Source organism: Suillus subalutaceus, assembly GCF_016647625.1.
Source record: "Suillus subalutaceus strain FC151 chromosome Unknown DFJ58scaffold_17, whole genome shotgun sequence".
In the NCBI taxonomy this organism is placed as follows: domain Eukaryota; kingdom Fungi; phylum Basidiomycota; class Agaricomycetes; order Boletales; family Suillaceae; genus Suillus; species Suillus subalutaceus.
In genome coordinates, this window is record NW_024540266.1 from 420,582 (window position 1) to 441,013 (window position 20,432).

General features: G+C 47.6%; 7 protein-coding genes across 7 annotated transcripts; 4 read left to right on the plus strand and 3 right to left on the minus strand.

The window, feature by feature from the left end:
* Nucleotides 1-841: 841 nt before the first annotated feature.
* On the plus strand, nt 842-4,407 carry DFJ58DRAFT_654821 (histidine phosphatase superfamily-domain-containing protein; the record flags this gene model as incomplete). Its single annotated transcript, XM_041381820.1, has 16 exons — nt 842-956; nt 1,032-1,474; nt 1,529-1,734; nt 1,784-1,953; nt 2,012-2,487; nt 2,545-2,614; nt 2,664-2,689; nt 2,737-3,075; nt 3,135-3,220; nt 3,273-3,369; nt 3,425-3,624; nt 3,676-3,871; nt 3,944-3,960; nt 3,989-4,135; nt 4,192-4,264; nt 4,312-4,407. The coding sequence occupies 16 exons, from the start codon at nt 842-844 to the stop codon at nt 4,405-4,407; spliced, it is 2,757 nt and encodes a 918-aa protein (XP_041247838.1).
* Nucleotides 4,408-4,587: 180 nt separating this feature from the next.
* DFJ58DRAFT_714602 (UBC-like protein) lies at nt 4,588-5,507 on the minus strand (the record flags this gene model as incomplete). The annotated part of the gene is made up of 4 exons (XM_041384042.1): nt 4,588-4,774; nt 4,879-4,989; nt 5,042-5,187; nt 5,262-5,507. 4 exons carry the CDS (start codon nt 5,505-5,507, stop codon nt 4,588-4,590), a joined length of 690 nt encoding a protein of 229 aa, XP_041247839.1.
* A 109-nt stretch (nt 5,508-5,616) lies between these two features.
* On the minus strand, nt 5,617-7,917 carry DFJ58DRAFT_143589 (uncharacterized protein). Its single transcript, XM_041378863.1, has 6 exons — nt 7,324-7,917; nt 7,138-7,266; nt 6,993-7,088; nt 6,856-6,945; nt 6,629-6,799; nt 5,617-6,580 (listed from the first exon to the last, which is right to left on the minus strand). Exons 1-6 carry the CDS (start codon nt 7,852-7,854, stop codon nt 5,888-5,890), a joined length of 1,710 nt encoding a protein of 569 aa, XP_041247840.1. The 5' UTR covers nt 7,855-7,917; the 3' UTR covers nt 5,617-5,887.
* Nucleotides 7,918-8,053: 136 nt separating this feature from the next.
* On the minus strand, nt 8,054-9,643 carry DFJ58DRAFT_770042 (P-loop containing nucleoside triphosphate hydrolase protein). Its single transcript, XM_041389053.1, has 7 exons — nt 9,378-9,643; nt 9,200-9,326; nt 8,915-9,128; nt 8,769-8,856; nt 8,495-8,718; nt 8,405-8,439; nt 8,054-8,354 (listed from the first exon to the last, which is right to left on the minus strand). The coding sequence occupies exons 1-7, from the start codon at nt 9,517-9,519 to the stop codon at nt 8,336-8,338; spliced, it is 849 nt and encodes a 282-aa protein (XP_041247841.1). The 5' UTR covers nt 9,520-9,643; the 3' UTR covers nt 8,054-8,335.
* A 16-nt stretch (nt 9,644-9,659) lies between these two features.
* DFJ58DRAFT_698867 (uncharacterized protein) lies at nt 9,660-12,254 on the plus strand. The gene is made up of 2 exons (XM_041383537.1): nt 9,660-9,998; nt 10,054-12,254. The coding sequence occupies exons 1-2, from the start codon at nt 9,907-9,909 to the stop codon at nt 11,885-11,887; spliced, it is 1,926 nt and encodes a 641-aa protein (XP_041247842.1). The 5' UTR covers nt 9,660-9,906; the 3' UTR covers nt 11,888-12,254.
* A 294-nt stretch (nt 12,255-12,548) lies between these two features.
* Nucleotides 12,549-15,871, plus strand: DFJ58DRAFT_770049 (uncharacterized protein). Its single transcript, XM_041389054.1, has 14 exons — nt 12,549-12,689; nt 12,739-12,813; nt 12,865-13,118; nt 13,168-13,575; nt 13,627-13,890; nt 13,945-14,631; nt 14,684-14,799; nt 14,851-14,865; nt 14,912-14,978; nt 15,030-15,071; nt 15,118-15,195; nt 15,243-15,339; nt 15,388-15,425; nt 15,478-15,871. The coding sequence occupies exons 1-14, from the start codon at nt 12,668-12,670 to the stop codon at nt 15,730-15,732; spliced, it is 2,418 nt and encodes an 805-aa protein (XP_041247843.1). The 5' UTR covers nt 12,549-12,667; the 3' UTR covers nt 15,733-15,871.
* Nucleotides 15,872-18,317: 2,446 nt separating this feature from the next.
* Nucleotides 18,318-20,148, plus strand: DFJ58DRAFT_679588 (peroxisomal membrane protein PMP47B). Its single transcript, XM_041383182.1, has 8 exons — nt 18,318-18,616; nt 18,675-18,729; nt 18,788-18,888; nt 18,943-19,049; nt 19,113-19,469; nt 19,526-19,553; nt 19,608-19,806; nt 19,862-20,148. The coding sequence occupies exons 1-8, from the start codon at nt 18,546-18,548 to the stop codon at nt 19,880-19,882; spliced, it is 939 nt and encodes a 312-aa protein (XP_041247844.1). The 5' UTR covers nt 18,318-18,545; the 3' UTR covers nt 19,883-20,148.
* Nucleotides 20,149-20,432: the final 284 nt, after the last annotated feature.

Sequence of the window (20,432 nt, forward strand, 5' to 3'; positions counted from 1 at the left end):
ATAAATAGTGGGGCGAACTAGATGGCCATGGTCACATACTGAGGCTGAGAATGTCGGGGACCGCGAAGGACTACATGATAACGCACTTGAATTCGATTTCAAAAGCGGTCTCTTTTGACTAAATTCCAAATGGTCGTCCGGGTCACGCACACTGATACAGCAAAGTTTACTTCAAGTTCCAGACTTCGCATTTGATCATGCTAGTACTGAGGCCAAATGCTCTTCTCGAAATATGCCTCGCATCTTCCGATTACATCGTGAATGAACGGTTCTTATGAATCCTTCATTTATATAAATGGTGGTTCGAGTTGGACTATACCATGAATTCATAATTTTATGCACTCTCGCGCTAGCTGTGCCTTTTGCGAGTGGCAGATCTGCCTCCCAGCACTTTTCATCCAAACTTGAAGTCTACATGATTTTCAGAAGAAACTCAATTGGGAATTTCTAAATGTGAAATTTCCTGCTAAGGTTTAGATATCGGTGAAGAACCTCAAACTTTGACCTAGTCGTGTGCCGTTCTCATGTCTGCCTGCAGGTACGTTTGCTCAATCGTTTTCACAGTGTACGCTCTTGTATCAGAAGTTTAAATAATTTGACAGGACTACAGAGCCTAACTGTTTGAATTCGATACACTATACCATCTTCAATCTATTGATCTATCATGTTCAGAGACAGGCAATCTCGAATTTCAGCTTTTTTAAATTCCCCAGAACGTCAATCTCCACGGTCTAGCTCAAATGTTACAAGGTCTTCCTCTCGTTCTTCCATTGCTTCCAGCGATGACCGGGCCCTCTTCCACGATACTAATCGCTCCCCTGTCATCCTCGGTATCTGTGCAATGGATATCAAAGCCAGATCAAAGGCAATGAGAGAAATACTCACGCGACTGGTAGAAAGAGCCCACGGTGCTATTGAAGTCAAGGTTTTTGGTGATAAGGTTATCCTTGACGAGGGTGTGTACTATATTTTCCCACTCCCTTCTTTTGCCGTTCCTTGATGCCGCCACTGCCTACTCACGCTCCTGTTAGATGTCGAAAACTGGCCCCGCTGTGATGTACTCATCTCTTTCTTTTCCACCGATTTCCCCCTGGACAAGGCCATATCTTACGTCAAACTCCGTCACCCCTTCTGCATCAACGACCTTTTACCGCAGGCTTTACTATGGGATCGTCGTCTGGTTGGAGCTATTCTTGACCATTTACATGTCCCAACACCCAAGCGACTAGAAGTTTCTCGCGATGGTGGTCCTCAAGTTGATGCAGAACTCAAAGACGCGATGTCAAAGAAGCTTGGCGTCACATTAGGTGGCTTCAGAGTGACCCCTGAGGTCTCACTTCGCGAAGATGGGAACGCCATTGTCATTGACGGGCAAGTCCTGGAGAAACCCTTCGTGGAAAAACCTGTTAGCGGTGAGGACCACAACGTTTATATCTATTTTCGGGGCGGTGGAGGGCGCCGCCTCTTTAGGAAGGTATGTATTGGTGTAATGGTCCTCTCACACATTCCTCGACTCATCTCTTCCTAGGTCGGTAATAAGTCAAGTGATCTTGATCCTTTGTTGAATCATCCGCGGACGGATGGATCATATATCTACGAGGAATTCATCGATGTCGATAACTCTGAGGATATCAAGGTTTATACAGTCGGCAAGGACTACTTTCACGCTGAAACTCGGAAGTCCCCTGTGGTTGATGGCGTTGTCCGCCGGAACACGGAAGGCAAGGAGATTCGGTTTGTCACTCAGCAATTTGTAACCCCCCGTCACTCATGGACAAATCAGGTTTATTACTCACCTGAGTGAGGAGGAGAAGACGTACGCTGCGAAAATATGTCAAGCATTTGGTCAGAACGTTTGCGGCTTCGACATGCTTCGATGTGAAGGAGGCAAAAAAACACAGATTATCGATGTCAATGGATGGAGCTTTGTCAAGGGAAATGAGGGTTATTACGGTAAGCGACGATGTAAGATCATGTCTAGTCGGCTTCGTGTCTGATTATCACCACTTAGACAAGGCTGCCGAAATCTTGGCTAACCTCTGCATTCATGTGTCATCCTCGCCAGAACGTCCGATACCCTCAGCGGACACTACAACCAAGGGGCAGCCACCAACATGGATCCTCAAGGCAAATGTAACGGTCTTCCGACACGCTGACCGTACGCCCAAACAGAAGTTGAAATTCAATTTTCCTATCGGTGACGTGTGGACGCAGCCTTTCGTCCGGCTACTAAATGGAGAGAAGGAGGAAATAATCCTTCGCGAGACATCTCAACTGAATCTTATCGCCCAAGCAGTCGAGGAGGCAAAAGCTCTGGGCGCGAGTGGCGATGACTTGACGAAGCTCACGCAGCTCAATACTGCGCTTTTCAACAAGATTAATCTTCCTGGGACTAAGGCGCAGCTAAAGCCTGTGTATTCGAAGAGACAGGCTGGTCAGGCAAGGAGGTTAACAAAGCTGACACTAGTATTTAAATGGGGCGGTGAGGTGTGTCGACTCCTGTATGCTTGTATCATTCATGTTGATGTGGATTTCTTGGTACAGTTCACGCATTCAGCAAGATACCAATCTCGTGACCTTGGAGAGAATATGAAAAAGGATCTGACCATCATGAGTAAGTACATCACAATAAGAAGAATGGTACCGCTGACCTTTGTATTTAGATAAGGAAGCTCTTCAGAATGTCAAGGTTCGTTTGTTGCTCATAGAGATGGAGGTATTCTGAATACAATCCAGATCTATACCTCCTCTGAGCGCCGCGTGATTGCATCCGCCGAGATTTTTGCTGCAGCACTCGTCGATAACATCTCTTCGAGTTTTTCCACTTCTTCGTCGACTCCTAGCAGCTCCCTTTCCTCGCGCTCCTCTCAAGATGGCAGATTAAGCTCACAAGGGACAACACCTCCGGAATTGATCATCCGTAAAGACCTTCTAGATGACTCTAATGCAGCCAAGGACTTGATGGACGACGTGAAGAAGCGCCTGAAGATATTGTTGAGACCCGGTGAACCTGAGAAGCGTCCCGAGCTCACATGGCCAAAGAGCATGAAAAAGGAGCCGGTCGAAGTTGTCAAGGTCTGTCAACATATTGCACATCCAGAGGGGAGTCGAATGCTCACGCTACATCATTACAGGAGGTTATTGAACTTTTGAGCTCCTTCCGGGCAATCATGCACAAGAATTTCGAGACCATGGATGTGGACACGATCCAGGAACGATGGTATGGAAATTGATCGACCTTTGAACAATGTCAGGTTTACGAATATCTGTAGGTGTTGCGACGATGAACCCTGGTTGTTTAGGGAACGCTGGGACAAACTGTTTGAAGATTTCTGCGATGTCGAACAAAAGAAGTTTGACCCCTCTCGTGTAAGCACCTTGTAACGTGCACTCACCTGGTGACTGATCCCTATTAATGTTGCAGGTCTCCGAGCTTTACGACACCATCAAGTATTGTGCGCTGCACCACCGAACGTTCCTGTTCTCGATCTTTGACCAAAACGCTGGCCACGGCCAGGATCCGAGCCAGACTCAAGATCGCAAGTTGCATGAACTTTACGGGCGTGCCAAAGCTCTATTTGATCTAGTGGCGCCTCAGGAATACGGCATTGAGGCTGATGAAAAGTGTGACTTGATAAACCACGACTCGTTTGTATAAAATTGAACTTTGTACAGGGAGCAGATTGGCGTCCTAACTTCATTACCACTACTTCGGAAAGTCGTAGAAGACCTCGAGGCTGCACGAAACAATGGCGCCAGTTCCTTGACCCTTTATTTCACCAAAGAAAGCCATATTCATACGCTTGTCAATCTCGTGCTGCACTCCGGCCTACCAATTGCGAATAGGCGGATACCCGAGTTAGATTATTGTGTAAGTTCAGTTCATATCTGAGCTTGGAAGTATACTGATAAAGGACTCTCTTTGTAGTCCCATATCACGTAGGTTAATTCATTGTATCCGTTTGCCGACTAACTTCCCCCGCCCTAGGTTTGAACTCTACGAACGCAATTTTGGGCGCGGGAATTCTGATAAGGAATATTCAATTAGACTGTCCCTTAGTGAAGGTGCTCACTCGTCGAACGTCCTGGACTCTACTTTGGATGCACGTCATTCTTTAAACGTACAGCCTCGAAGGTGACAAATTTCAGTGATCATTAGATTCGCCTCATGGAGCTAATGACCCTTTGTAGGAAATTGACACAACACCTTCCATACAGTCTCGTCATCGAGAAACTCTCTAAGCACTTTGGCAAAATGACCGAGGTAGGTTCCAATTAGTGTGCTGGAACACGTCTCACTGACGCTAGCAGGACGATGACACGGGAACGGATACCCCATTCGAAGCGAATAATTTCCGGCATTTTCCCAGTATCCACGATACTAATAGCAGCAGCGATGATAGATGAAACACCCTGTCGTCACTTTGAGTTCTAAACTCCAGGGTGGCGTCCGAACCATGATACGACTGTCACGAAAAATCACGCCTTAATGTGACTATATTATTAGACCCCGTAGTAAGTTTGCGTACAATAGGTGTGTGGATGACTAGTATACCATACTTCATATAGTAGCTCATGATGTACCACTCATTTTGAATCTGTATGAACAGAGAGGGCCCTGAGCACTTCGTCAAGTTCGTTTGGTTTCAAAGGGGTAAACCGTAACGAGTGGTTCTTCTTTGAACCTGAAGTATCATAGAGAGCACTGGGGGATTGAGATAGCTCTGCGGATTGCTTTGCTAACGTCGCAAAAGACGTTCGATTGTCGCGATAGCTGTGTGCAACATGAATACTGTTATCTAGAGTGGCGAGGCTTGTCATCACTTACAGCCTACGAAACTATCAGCAAAAGCAACTCTCAGGACGTTTGTAACTCACTTGAAAGCTTCTTTGTTCAAGACATCTTCCTCATGGAGCTTGTCCAGAGTAGGCTCCTTGAACGTGCTCTTGATGAAATGTAGAATATGATGTATCTGATGCTCTTTGGGTCTGGACGTGCGTATCAGCTCCTCGTCAATCTCTATAGCAGAACGTCACAAACCTCCATGGACGGAACCGAGGTGCAAGACTGTATGCTCCGGTCCGGGGGTCGACAAGGGGATGGAAAATGTCCGTCAAGAACCGCACTGTCGGGGGTCGTTCAGGATAGTCATTGGGAAACGATACGGTGAACTTCAGCACAGAATCCTGGTAGTATCCTGACAAGAATATGAAACCGGACGGCGCACCAGTAGGTATTGAGAACGCTGACCTTAGTGCACAAAGAGAACGGCGTCCCATACCAGGATGCTCTCCACAGAAGGAGTGATGTACATGCCAGTTGGACAGTGATTGATGTTTCTCAGGGATGCATACTGGAAGTTGAGAGTGGCGCGGGTCGCTGGACTTATGATGGATCCTTCGGGATGTGCTGGGTCTGCAGCTTGGGCGATCTTTGTTGAAACGCTCCTGCCTTTGGCAAGACCAAGGTCGATTGTGGGGGAAGGAACAAGACTGGCACTCAGCATGTTTATGTGTCAAGGGTTCAAGAAAGGCAATCTGCTTTCATATGGTCTTACGTTCTTGCTAACTCTTAACAACCAACTTCACCCAGTGAGGGCAGGTCGGAACAAAGCGAGCACCAGTACAATATACTGGATCATGATATATCAACGAAACTCAATTGACAAACGTGATGAGGGTAACTAAAAGCTAAGCGCTAAGTACTACTAGGATCCAGTGGTTGTTCACCAGGGACGCCGTCCCTCACTGGCATGTGCGGGATGACGACCCTAGTATACAATCCGACACCCTGTACCCTGAGTCTCCTGTGAGAGCTCTGATAGCGGGAAATGCATCGGGCCGCTCTTTTCATCACACTCCCGAACCGCCAACTTTAGGGTTGAAATCATCTATAGTAACCACCTTTATACCTGGGTCCACTGCTCCCCCGTCCATGTCCCCTGTCTCTGTCTCTGTCCTTGTCCCATTCTCGCGAATCTCGTCGCTGCCGCTCTCGGTCACGACCTGGGTCTCTACGAGAATACTCACCATCCCGGTCTCTAACATTATGTGACGCTCCACGTATGCGGTAAGATTCTGGTTCCTTTGATGGACCGTGGTAGTCACCGTTCCGCCGTCGAGGACCACGGTGAGGGTTGTCTCCTAACCGATCAATAAGACTTTTGCGAGGTGAATCTGATGGGGGTGGCATGAACTGGCGTCCGACGTCCTTCATCGAACTGCCGAATTTTAGAGCCTTTCGGCCATTTGACGCAGGTTTGTCATTCCCGCGGTTCTTCATGTTACGGGGATTATTAAACCAGTCCCCTGTGTCATCATCTTCTTGATCTCTGAACCTCTTCGCCATCTTTTCCTTGTCTTTGTTCTTCCCTTGTTTTCCGACATTTGTAGGTGCATCCATACCCCAGTCATCACGTAAGGTAGGTCTGTCTTCTTCATTCTGCAACTCTCGCGGCCCACGGCGAATGAGAACGGGCTCGGATACCGGGTCATAGAATGGTCCAGACATAATATTGTGCGAGCTGAAAGCTGAGGGCTCAGCGGGTATGTCAAAGACAAAAGCGACCTCATCGCAATCCTGTGAGACTTTGTCAGAAGACGAGCCAGGACTGGCAAGAACACATACATCTCCCAAGTGTCCCGTATTTCCACAATTATAACAACACAGCTCCGATGCAATGTATCCCTCGCCTCCTTTTCCAAATCCAAGTTTCTTTTTTTCTTCCCTGATCTGCAATATTTTCACGCGATCCTCGTCTGTAACGTACTGGTATATTCTCCAAAGCGTAGGACATTCCTTGTCGAAGTTAGAAAATGAACGGCAAAACGTTGAAAAATGAACTGCTATCTTACATTCATCTTATGAGCTTTCGATGCGCATCGGCCGCAACAATCGACTATATCTGCTGCGAGCCTTGAACGCGAGAAACGATTTGGGCAGGTCTGAACCCCATTAGACTGGGTGTGAGACAGATTACAAAAATTTTCACCTTGTTAATATGACCTTTCATCCCACAAGTATAGCAAGTCTTGCTAATAGGACAGCTCCGTGTTGAATGTTCGTCACGAGCACCACAAGTCAGACACTTCAAAGCAGAATGAGCAACATTAGACTGAGGCATTCAAAAAACTGACCACTTGAATCGGACATTCATATGTCTTATGCTCGCCCTCTGCACCGCAATTCTTGCATACAAAACGTGATGTTTTGGCGTGAGCAGCCTCCTCCGCTTCCGTATCGAAGTATCGAACAAGCCCGGGTGCCTACGAAAGACATGAGCGACTTATCGTGATTATAACTACTGACGGATGGCTGCACACCTTCCTATCTTCATAGTCAAGATATTCAATATAATCTTCCTCCTCAGAATCCAATGGTAGTTGGGGAATAATTTCAACCGGTATTGCACCATCCTCGCCAGCACTCAAGATAGACACATGAGAGGGTAGTAGAAGTCGGTCTGCTGCACTTTTGGAGCTCTCTGGTTGGGAATTTGAACTTTGCGTAGCCTCTGTAACCACGGGAGCAGGGGTGGCGTCAAAGAAGAACAATTCCTGGTCAGAAGGTGCTGGAGCTGGTGAGCGACGTTTTGGAGACGCTGATCGCCTTCGAGAAACAGTTCCAGCGCGAGATTCTGCGGTGCTTCGACGCTCGAGAGACTGGTTTCTTGAGCTGTTAACACCATCGCATATAGGGCCTTTGGACTTTTTCCGTTTTCGTGGCTTCCGCTTTGACTTTTGCGAGGAAGGATCTTCCTGGTTGAGAGAGACCATAGGTATTTCCCCGTCGGACAATATCTCGATAGGCTCTTGTGGTGGGGAAGAGACCGTTAGGTCTATGATTTCAGGCATTATAATGGCGAATAACCACAGTGGCAAGACCTTGCATAAAAAGGTGTGAAGGATGTATTGTACCTTCAACCGCTGGCGGGCTGCAATTGCACCCGCCTAAATAAGGCAGGTGGCGGTCATTGCTGCTGAACACAAGCTCAACTTGCGTAAAGCCCTCTGTAGTCTGGGACTATAGGGTAGTACATAAATTACACTGGACAAGGACAAAGAATATGATTGTAATTCTCGTGCTAATCACATCTACGGAGTCGTACGGTATACTTACCGGGACTTGCAGTCTTATTTTCCTCACACATCAGGCTCATCCGAATATGCGTGTCCAGTTGTGAGCGATCCTCCGGATAGAAACGTTGTATTTTAGGCGGTGCATGTTGAATACAGGTGTGGCTTGTAGTGCTATTGCTACAGGTTGTTGAAACTAAGCGGATATAATTGTCAAATGATGCGTCGTCCACAACAGAACTTATGGCAGCGTGGTGTCTTAATGGCCATAATCATATCTTTAAATGATCTTCAATATTATAGTCAGGGATTAATAAATCACACCCACTTCTTGTAGAACGTCTCAGAGTCTGAAGGGACAGTCTAAAGTTTCATAAATTAATCGAGTTGTTGCTAAGTGAGTGGGATCAAAACAAACCTCATTTCTCGCACCACGACTTTTTCGCCCCTGTTTCTCAAGTTCTCGGCGGTATTCACGGTCTTCTCTAAGCCACTGCAGAGCAGTGTTGTATAATGTGGGGGTCTGAGGACCGTTGGTAAAGCCTGATGGCCATGCAGTAGGTTCTGTGGCAAAGGAACCGAAACGCATGTGGGCGACGTGAGTAGGGAATGAATTGAGTCCGTCAAAAATATGGGTTGCATCTGTGTGAATATTTAATCAATGCTGAAGAACTACAAAACTTCCGACTCACAAATAATGGTAGCTCCACGGGCAATACTGTCGTCTCGGAGGAATGTAAGTAATTCATCACGAACCATGACGTCAAGGTCAACAGTGACCTGCACACGCGTCGCTCAGACAACTTGAACCTCACGGATACGGCATGAAGTAACGTACTTCATCTAAGAGAAGAACATCCCATGGTGCCATAAGGCCCATACAAAGTTGGATGCGACGACGTTCTCCATCGGAAATTGCATGCATATGCCAGTCTAAGTCCACATCTAGAATGTCTAGAAGTGTGTCTCTCCTGTCCTTGTATTTATATCCTCCCACGGAGTCCAAGAAGGTGGATACCACGATATCACTGCGGACTACTGGATTCATTGCCCTGGAGAACAGGACAAATATTAGACCTTGGATGATGGACCACGGTCGTGATGAGAATAAGAAGTCACCGACCACTCCGTGCCCAAAAAAGTAACGCCTGGCGGGGAATCTCTGAAGACATCTAGGCCTTTGATACGTATCTCAGCATCGTTTACTAATCTTTTACCCGCCAAGATCTGCAGGAGGGTAGATTTTCCGGCTGCGTAAGAGATCAGTAAGGGGGCAAGGGCCGCAAGGTACTACTACTTGCCTCCATTGGCGCCAACCAAGATTGTTCGAGATCCAGGGCGGAGATGAAAAGTGATGTTATCCAAGGAAGGGGGCTCACTGGGAACATGACGGTAAGTCAGACACTCGACTACGATAGTAGACTCGGCGGCGAGGCCAGACATTAAATGATAAAAGGGATTGGTATGGGAAACGATTATTAAATATTAAATAGAACTAGCTTTGTACCACCACGGGTAGAGCCCTGTGACCCTTTGAGCTAATAAAAGATGGTTATAGAAGGACAGGCAAGTCATGAGTACCAGACCCGTGTTCCTGGTTCGCTGGCCAACACCAAAATCGTGGGAAGACACCGTCACTAGGCAGCACTAGGCTCGTCTCTAGACTTTCAACTTGGCTAGAGTTCAGTTGCAGGCCATCTCCATCCTCCACCATCGTTGCTTGCAGTGAGCAGCTGTGGTAGGAATTTAGCTTAAACAAAACTCGATCTTAAATTTCATCGAATCACACTCATTTATTCTGTTTCTCTTCTCTGCTTCGCTCTGCAGATCATGTTCTTGGATACCAGACAATGTGTCACTTGCCCTACAGCTCCCCCATCTTGCACTTGCTCAGCCGATCAGAGCTGCATTCAGATAACTAGGTCTGTTCGTTTCAATCAGTAAATCTGATCATATCTGACACTGACTTCATGTCAGAACTTGCAATGTCTGCCCAACATTTACTTGTCAGGCAAAGACCACTGCCACCTCTAGTAACAATGGGGGTGTCAGTTCAGGCGCACTTGCAGGCGCAGTCATTGCTATCGTTCTAGTCCTTGTAGGGGCTTTGGTACTCTATTTCTGGTACCGTCGTCGTGCCAGTGCCAATAAGGCCCTGGAACAGGCTCAGGAAGCCAAGGACGAAGCTCCCGCTTCTGCAGAAGCAGTTCTCAATCGCCCAGATCCCACTGAAAAGCCGCAGCCACCGATGCCTTCTGAGCCCAATACCGTCAGAGTGTTCATTTCATCTTCGCACAGCGTCATCGACCTCGATCCGCAGTCTCGGGGTCAATCCGCGACCGGCACCTCCTCTCCCAATATCCCTGCTACTCAACCCAATCCCTTTGACGATGGTAACTCTATACAGACTACGTCAACTGGTACAAATGGCACAAACGTTATCCCTATTGCCCTGGTATCCCCCGGCTCTGCGTCAGCTAATTCTGTGACACCTTCATGGCCTTCAGGATCTGCTGCAACTTCCTCTCCCGTCCGGCCCGCTCGGGCACCCGACCTGTCTTTGAATGACAATACTTCTGCGGTGTCTGATGAATCTTTACATGGTCCAAACCCGTGTTACGCACAGAGTCAGCGCTCAGGATCGTCGAGGATGTCATACATGTCAAATGCCAGCTACTCCAGTGATTTCCTCAATGAAGCACCGATGATTATCACGCAAGGCCAAGGTGTTAGGCAGGTTTTGGGGGTTGTCAAAGCAGAAGTCATTCAGACCCCAGGTCCATCTACACCCGTATCATCACATTTATCCGTGAACAGTATTCCTACTGTTGCTTCTCGCCCTTCAATTCGTTCACCCCTCGCAGCCAGCTCTTTTGGCCCCGCTGATGCCTTGGACGAGACAGATGAAGAGCATAAATCGCCGCGCAGCGACCCGTTCGGGGATCATCACGAATTTGAAGTGCACGGTGATAGCTCAAACCAGTCACGCCCGGTGTCGGAAGTTTCTCTCCAATTACCTCGTCTCCCGTGGTCCACCAATAGCAGTCAGAGTCGTCCGTCCAGCGTCAGTACTCAGGCCGGGTCTATTATAGATATCAGCAGTGCAACGCGTGTCAATGTTGGACTACTTTGCCCAAAGAACCTCGAGAAGTCGCCCAGGACAACCATGGGTAGACTGGTATCATCAGCCTCAGCGCAGACCTCTCGCCAGCCAGCATCCCTTGAGGAACAGCAGCAATTAGCCTTGGCACACGCACACGCACAAGCCCGTGCCCAGGGCTTGGATCGCAAGCGAATCTCGGGTTCCTCGGTTGTTTCTGCCACCTCAACGCGGGCAGACTCTATCCTCGAGTCGTTCCCCTTCGTCCCTCCTTCACCCATTTCATCGCTTCCTATCCGTTCTCCGCCTCGTTCTCCTCTACACCAACGGTTCTCTGCTACACAGTCGCAGCCTCCAGTCTTTGAGGCAACGCCTCTTTCACCATCCCCTGCACAGGTGCAGGATACCACTCCTTCAGACGTGCCAGAACCCGCAGAGACTCAACTGCCCCCGTTAGACCCCCCTCCCAGCCGCCAGACCTTGGGACTGTCCACAGCCTCTCAGGTTTCCACGGCATCATCTGGTCTCGGGCCATTCCCATTCCAGATTGATTCTGGAAGCAATGATGGTAGCACACCACCATCTGCTTTTCAAGGACGTCAAAGAGCCAGCTTGGACACGCTTGCGCTGATGAGCGATTTGTCTTCATACCCTCTTAGCTACGACCGGGATGAACGAGAAAGCTTTTCTCAACAAATTACGAAGGGTTGAAGAGCCGATATCCGTGTGCTCTCAATATGGATGCCACGCTTTTGAACCACTTCGACCAGCTGGCCTGACGGGGTTGTGTTAGGGTTCTGTATATGAATTGTTGTATTCTGGACATCTTTCTCCTATGCTTGGTATGGGTTTTACCGCTCTCGATATTTCGGAAGGTTTTATCTAGGTAGTACTCACAAATTTACTTGCTAAGTTCGGCTTCTTCGCTGAACGACTTTCTTTCTACCTAGTCAATTGAAGGAGTTCGGGTCTGCGTTGGTCATTTATTTATACATTTTTATGTTTTTAGCTGCAATATTGGCTAACACCCTCGTGACAAAAATGTCACATTGCAATATCATCACACTTTGAACTCGTTACAATAGAAGGTAGATTCATCACCGTAACGGTATACATAGTCTCTTGCAGCCACCATGGATAGAGAGGTCCGACAACTGGTGGAGATGGTAAGACCTGGTTCTGTGATTCCAGCTCAGTACCATATTAACTGGCTGGTAGGGTGCGTCGGAGGCACAAGCTCACGCCGCACTTCGTCGGTACAAAGATGTAATGCAAGCAGCCGAGCGGATCTTTGAAGGCGAGTTCGCCGACGTAGAAGAGACGGATGGAGATGTTAGTATGGAGTCTACTGCTCCAGTAGCTCCCATCACTCCATCACGAACGCCGCGTAGTGTTGTATGTAACTCATCGCTACTTGGGAAAATGGTCTTCATCAGTTTTGGTTAGACACCGGATGAGGACGGAGAAGGAGAAGATGACAATGACATAGACATGGACGAAGATGAAGACGGGGGTGAGTGGCTTCCTGGATAGTTCCCTCCGATGCATTAACCCCCTTTCAGCGGATGACTATGTCGACTATGACTCTGATTACGACGAGAAGGCTAGAACTGTGGTCGAAGCTGATCCATATGCTGGCGAGTACATCTTTGTGTTTCGTTCCATCGGTGTTTTTGATGGTTTCGAAGGTGTCTTCTTCTCAAAGGATCGTCGCGAAGAAGTCATAGAAGTTGAAGAGGAGCCTGAGACAGCCTTCATGCCAGACACTAACGAGCAGGTGAAGATTATGACTCAAGGTCAGTGGATGAAAGGTTGTCCAGAGGGCGGCGAACAAGGTTTCTTGTTCGGTCTCTACAACGAGCTAAGCAGCGGTGACTGCCTTTGCCCCCAATCATGTGGATATAAGATCCAGAGATCCAAGAGTAACTTCTTCGCCATTTTTGTGTGTAACGCTGTTTTCTTTACAAAGTCGAGAGCTGATTTGCATATAGCCAGATTTCTTGCTGTATATCCAACATCTTCGCCGTGTCGTAAAGCGCACTTGTCTCTCATGCAAAGTGGATTTTTGTTTCGCGTGCGGAGAACCTATCAACGCTGGAAGCAATCGTGACCCTTCCTCTTCGGGTGATGATAATCTATTCCATTGTTCCAATCTGCAAGGTGTTATATTGGGCATCGGGCTCGCTATGTTGGAATCCACGTTCTCTGAACAGCGTCAACAAACCTCCGAAGAGAGTTCTCAGAAATCAAAAACGAACAAGAGACGGAAGACCGATCTGCACTCTTCTTCGTCTACTCCGAAAGGGGACGATGACGAAGATGATAGCTATTATATGTCTTTGCCAGTGGGGAAGAAGTCGAAAGGAGGCATTGGTTATGCTGGTGATGTAAAGGAAGATGTGAGTTTTCATGTAAACATCATCAGTAATTGTTTTCTGAGAAGATGCAAGACTTCTGGCCAACTAGAAGCTCAGACTATCCAGCGCCTCAAAGATGAGAAGATCGGTACGATACTTTCCCAGATCCGCGAATATCTTCCGTCTCTGCGCCGAGAAGGAGGTGCACGAACCAGCGACTACATGGTTCACCCTACGGCTCTTGCGCATCTCCGCAGACGCTTTAACTATCTCTGCACCACTCTCCTCAGGAATGATTCCCTCTCAGACATGTCAGATCGTTCTGTGCTGTACTTTGAGTTATTTGAATGGCTCGAGGTAGCGCACCATCACATCATACGTTCAACCGCATTGATTGACGCATCACTACAGACTATATCCAACCATGAAGCATTGGCAAGTATGATGGCAATGCCGATCATGGTGGTTTCCTCTGTGAAATCCGTCGCACCTAAGAAAGTAGCCAAGGGTAAGGCACCCATACGGGAACGAACTATCATCTATGAAGGTAGTGCTGGCCCGCGAGAACTCTTGGAAGCAATTGTCATCCAAGCGCAAGCTGCTATCAAAGGATTGGAAGGCATTAAAACACCTGACCCAGAGGTGCTTGAGATGACGGAGGAGCAGAAACGCATGACATCGTCCGCGAAGGGCAAGGAGAGAGAGTTGACCCCTTCTTTGTCTGATGAAAACCAGAGGCTGCTCTTGTTTTGTCAACGGATTTTGGCGACTGCAAGTGCCATCGATCGCTCACTGCGCGAAACCAAAGGCGACGCATTTGTTGACCGATTACACGCCGCACTGCCAAAGATCACTTCGGAACCTTTTGATCATTCATCGATCACTCTTGCCACGACAGATGAGGCACGGAAAAAGGCTTATGTCGACTGGGCTACTCAAGTTCGATTCGAATATTGTGATCTTACTGTTCCAAGAGAGGAAGACAAGAAAGGGGCGATAGAAGAGAGCTTACCCCATTATAAGTTCTACTATAATAGCGAGGCCCGAATGCTTGCCACCTCCGACATCCCTAAGCGTTCTCTAGCTATCGCAAAAGAGGTTTTGTGGGGTTTCTTTCTCCAAGTTTTTTTTGACTTAGTGGATCACGCAGCTCGCCGTTTTGACGACGAATCTACCTGTTGCATGGGATTCCTCGGTTTTCTTGAGAGTGGACGAGAATCGGGTAGACATCATCAAGGCGCTCATCATAGGTCCAGAAGGAACTCCGTCAGTATCTTTTTCTCGATTTCTTGAGCTTCTCTTACTTTTGTTTTCTAGGTATCAAGATGGCTGGTGGGTCACTAACAAAACAAATTTCTCGTGCTCAGAGATTCTGCAGTTTCTTGTTTGATATTTTCCTTGGACCGAATTATAACCAAGCTCCTCCGAGCGTCAAATACATGACGGTGAGTGACTGCCTTGGTTCGAATATCTGTGTAGCTGAGATTCCTTTGTAGACCAATGGTGGAAAGTATCGGTTCAATCCTAATCTCTACGCAGTGAGTGCAAAAATCCAGGAAATGATCCGTTCTTATCATATTTCAGGATGGCAAAGTCTGCCTGTCTCTTCTCGGTACATGGTCCGGACCAGGGTGGGTCTCTGGAAAGTCGACATTGCTACAAGTTTGCGCCCCTCTATTGCTCTTAGTATTTGTGCTCACACCCTGCAGGTCCTTATATCCATTCAGTCCATGATCCTTTGCGAGGAACCTTATCTTAACGAGCCTGGATGGGCGAACGATGGTGGTACTCCCCAGTCGAGGCAATGTGAGTAGCTAAACTCAATGATAAGCGTTTTCCCGACGTTTTCGTCAGACTCTTCCAACGTCCGGAGGATGGTCGTCAAGACTGCGGTAAGATCTACGCATGATCGTCCACTGTCGTTTCTTACCTTTGATGTTGCAGATGCTCGGGAACCTTAAGAACCCTCCAGAGCCCTTCGGCGACGTGATCCGGACGCATTACCGCCTCAAATCGCAAGCCATCATTACGCAGCTGGACAAATGGCTCGTGCTGGATGACGGTAAAGCTACTATTGGCGACTCGTTTTCCACAAGGCAGGATTCTAGCGGCAGCTCTAATGGCTTTAAGAAGGATGTCGAGGAAATGCAGCAGTTGCTTAGACAGTTGCAGGATGACATGTTCAAGGTCGACAAGTGAGGCCCGATGCCAAGCTTACCCAGCATGGCAGAACCAGAAGCAGTGAACCCCATACGTGTATTTAGGTGACTAATTGCTACATGCCGTTCGTCGACTTGTCTATTCATCAAGCTCAAATTGAAGTAGATGTTGTATTTTATTGCATTGGGCGTCGATTGTGGAACGATGTGGATGCACGTCATGGTCACCACATCAATCTTCAAAATTTCACGACTCGGACCCGCACTGATCAATTTAACGTGGCTAGCCCTCCGGTATGGCAGCCGTCAGCTCCGATGAAGTTCGGCTAACCTGCCCGTGGCACACTGTGAACATGAACATCATGATGACTTAGACTTAATTGAAGTGTGCCCAGACTTGCATGTTTAATCCGATGTCGACACAACGTGTTCATGTCCAGCCTCGTACCGTTCCCCTTGCTTCCTCTTCCAGCCACTTTTAGTTATTAAACGGCCGCGTGTTTCTCAGCAACGATGAGCTTCTTGGCTCAAGTCTCCAAATCAACTTCTCAGATACGTTCTAGAGGACTGGACGAGGTACGTCCATTGTTGATGAGCGCTGAGACAGAAGGCCCTGATTATGGACAAGCCTAGGCACTTTCATGCCTGTAGCTATTAAGGCTGCAATTTGGGCAGTCGTTTGCCCATGGGTCAGTATCCTGATCTCAGTTTTCATTGAGAGTGCTAATATTCATGGTGCATATAGTTGGTAGCTTTCAAGTACCAGTGAGCATTTTTCATCATTCGTGTTTTCTTTCTACTGTTGTATCTGCTGTGCGTGCTTCGGGTTCATTTGCAGATGGCTTGACATGGGCACCACTCGAGCCTTGCAATTGAAACCCGTACATTGTCGATATCAAGATATGACTCTCGATGACACTCTCATCCTTTTCTTTTACATATGCAGTTACACGCCTCGTACACGCTCACCATTTTTTCCTCTCCCCTCGAATGATATCCCTCAGTCTTTTGATCCAACACTGAGTCTCTTTCCCGTTCCTAGTTCGAGCCTCTTCATTCGTAAGAGTCGAGTGCAAGGTGGTGGAGCATACCAAGGACTGAGGACCATCTGTGGCGTCGTAGTAGGACGCACTGCGAAAACGAGAAAATACATCCCTAGACTAGTAGAAACACTTGTACATGTTACTTTCTATCTACCTTAATCAGAGACTAGACTGGTAAATCTGGGTTTGAATTTGGATGTCGAGCGGATTCTCACAGTAACGTGATGTCTGGCCAATGAGAAAACGACTGTTTTTCGACGTGTCAGATAGAATGTGAAATAAATGATATATAATTCTCTTGTTATTAACGCGACGCGACGCGAACTATACTTGCAAATTCAATGGACCAATCTTCCATCATCCAAGCTTAAGCCCTTGATGTGCTGGATCGTTTTGCGCGTGATTTAATCAAAGAATGACTCCCCATCAATTATATTCAGGCCCTCGATAATAACAACAAAACGGATGCACTACGAGCATGCTTGATTGTCTACGTTCCGACGTCAACGGCCATAGTAGTACCACGTCAATTCCAGCTTGAAGCTGTTCTAGCAACATTGAATGGTCGAGACAGCATTATAACTGCAGAACCACTTCAACATTCGAGCACGTCCTTGTGAGTCTGCAAACATGCAGTCAAGCAACTGTTCCAGCTTTCCTGTAGAGTTTCCCTTCTCCTGCGTAGAGTAGTTGTATATGCGATCACGATTGAAGGTGAACTCAATCTCTGAAGGATTGAGAATTGACAGCATAAAGTCGAGAGTTGATATACGACCTTCTCGTAAGATCTTGAGAACAGACTTAATACATTCGTGTAGTGAGAGTCTGGGAGAAGTCGGAACAGCCTCGGAGGTGCGTGGTGCTGTGATATCAACGAAGCCAGAGTCCACCGAACGATTGAAATTGTCAAGGATGATCGAAGAGTCTCCCATGATGTTGCAGGCAGTGATAGACCAAAGACAGTAATAGAAATAGCAATAGTTATAAGAAATAAGTTACATGGACGATGAAACGTCCGTCGATCAACGATGCTGCCCAGCAGCTAATGTTCCGTTGTCGAAGTCGATCGCAGACAAGGACTTGAAGACTCTTTGCAAGGGCTTAGCAAAAAGCTCACATGGTTTTGTTATACCCGAAAAGGCTTATACGTCACGTTACTGTGAGAATCCGCTCGACATCCAAATTCAAACCCAGATTTACCAGTCCGTCTATCGACGGCTTGCCTCATAGACGGGCTGGTCACCAGTCTAATCAGAGACGGTTTGAGCTCATATCCAAACATAAAGAGGACTCGCAAATGACATTAAGTAGATCATTACAAACTTAACGAAGTCGGGTCAGCCACTGGTAAAGGGACCAACCAACCTCGCACATCGTTTCTTTCTCGCCTCGTGTTAAAGTCCGAAAGGCTCAACTTTTAATTCTCTGCTTTAAACCTTGGGGATCCGGATATGCCCAATTTGCATCCCTGGTTATGGTATGTTTAGAACCTCTAAATCAAGCCTGGGTTATTTTCTCGTTTCCGCATTACAAGGCTACAATTGGTAGCAAGTTGAGAACAATCACATGATAATATTGATGTCAACGCCCGGCTCGACAAGTTCATCACCTTCCTCTTAACGCCCTCCGTGCCTCCAAAGCCTTTCGTGTTCCAATTTGCAAAGCCGCCGATAAAGAAGTGAAACGACGCAGGCGCCAAGCTCTTTCAATTAAATTTCTACTACCAGTTCCAGAACACGGACGACTGTTCGCCTCGCCTCTAATCTTTATCTCCACGACGCACGTAGCATAGTCTCGCACCATTCGCATCATGGTAAGCGACTCTGCCATTCATTCACTCGCAGGCGCTGCCGGTGGTATTGTCGCCATGTCCGCAACATAGTACGTAGCATCCTATATGTGTGTGAGTGCAAATTCAAGTAGTCCTTTGTACTCGTAGCCCACTCATAGTCTTATCGACACGCGCTGCAGTTGACGTGAAGAATGACTCCAAGGTGACTACAACTCGAGATGTAACACTCGCCCGCACCTCGTGCTCACGCGTGTTGACAGAGCGTAGCTCAACATCTCCTTGAGATTGTCAAGCGCGAGGGTATTGCGGGTCTTTATAGCGGTTTGAGCCCAAGTTTGCTCGGGATAGCTGTCACAAATGGGTAAAGCTTCCCGAGTTCCCCGCGCTGTGTTCTGCTCACACCCAATGCTGACAGGGTGTATTATTATTTCTATGAACGTTCCCGAGGGATCATTCTGAATTCGAGGCAGGGGAGCAAGGCGCTTACTATGTTGGAATCGATGTTAGCAGGCGTTATTGCTGGTACGCTAGCCTTGGTGCGCATGAGTGGTATTATGACTTATCGTTGAACGTTCCGCATTTTAGGATCAGCAACTACCATCATCAGCAATCCAATTTGGGTTATACAGACGTCCCAAGCCGTTCGAGTGGAACCCTCCCCTTCCGAACCATCCAATTCACATGCAGTACTCAGACGGCCAAGTGTCTTGCAAACCATTCAAGCCATCATAGCTAAAGACGGGCTGAACGGGTTCTTCCGTGGGCTCGGCCCTGCTTTAGTGCTCGTGATCAACCCTGTACTGCAGTACACGGTGTTCGAGCAGTTGAAGAATTTTTTGATTAAGAAGAGGACCTTGAAGCTAAGGGTGGGTGGCTCTGGAAGTACGGTTGCAGTCTTGTCCGACTGGGATTTCTTTGTCTTGGGCGCACTTTCCAAACTTGGTACGCTCTCTGAAATATGGGTGTAGTTGGAAGTATGTTGACAATGTGCTATGCAGTCGCAACGGGCTCAACGTATCCTTACATGTGAGCTTTTGCGCTTGACCGAACTTTTCAGGCCGAGATCTGACTTGTACTCAGTGTCCTAAAGAGCAGGCTCCAAGCTGGACAGGCACGCGCAGAACAATACAAATCTTCTCTCGATGGTCTCGCTACCATCCTGAAAGAGGAAGGCATACAAGGCCTGTACAAAGGCGTCGGCAGTAAACTCCTCCAGAGTGTCCTCACTGCTGCAATATTGTTTGCCGTACAGAGGAGGTTATATGAGTTCACGAAGAAGGTACGTCTTCGGGTATCTTGGGTAGCATTGAATGTCTGACTGAAAGTTGCACTAGGCTATCACGACACTGTCGTGATTGTCCGTGGTGCAATAGTGCTACCGCGAGTGTGTCGCATACGACAGGTAAAGTAAGGTCTAAGCAACCAAGCGGCACAAGGTTACAAGCATCATTCCATTCTAACGAGAAGATGAGTGATGATCGTGAGAGATAGGACTAGCGTTGTCGAAAGCCTCCAATTCATACAAAAGTCCTCAGAATGGTTCGTAGTATCTTTGACCATGTGTACGACCGTGAGGTCACTGCCAGTGGTAACGAGGAAAATCATAACATTCTTACCTGTCAGGGGTGTGTGGGGATGATGGCTTTTATGTCAGAAAAGACATTAATACTCACTGAGGAAACATGGGAGAGGACACTGATAACTCGTGAGTCCGCCCGTGATAGAAACACCGAGCAAGATGAATCAATCATAGTTTGGGTACGTGGGAGAACGTCCAACTTTTCGTCCGTGCGATTGTGTTGTCCTTCGCGTTAGGTCTCTCATGCCTCCTTCGAATCGCTGATTCATGAGAAGTTGCAAAACGTGCTCTGTACAGCTTCTGCGTAATTAATGATAGCATACAGT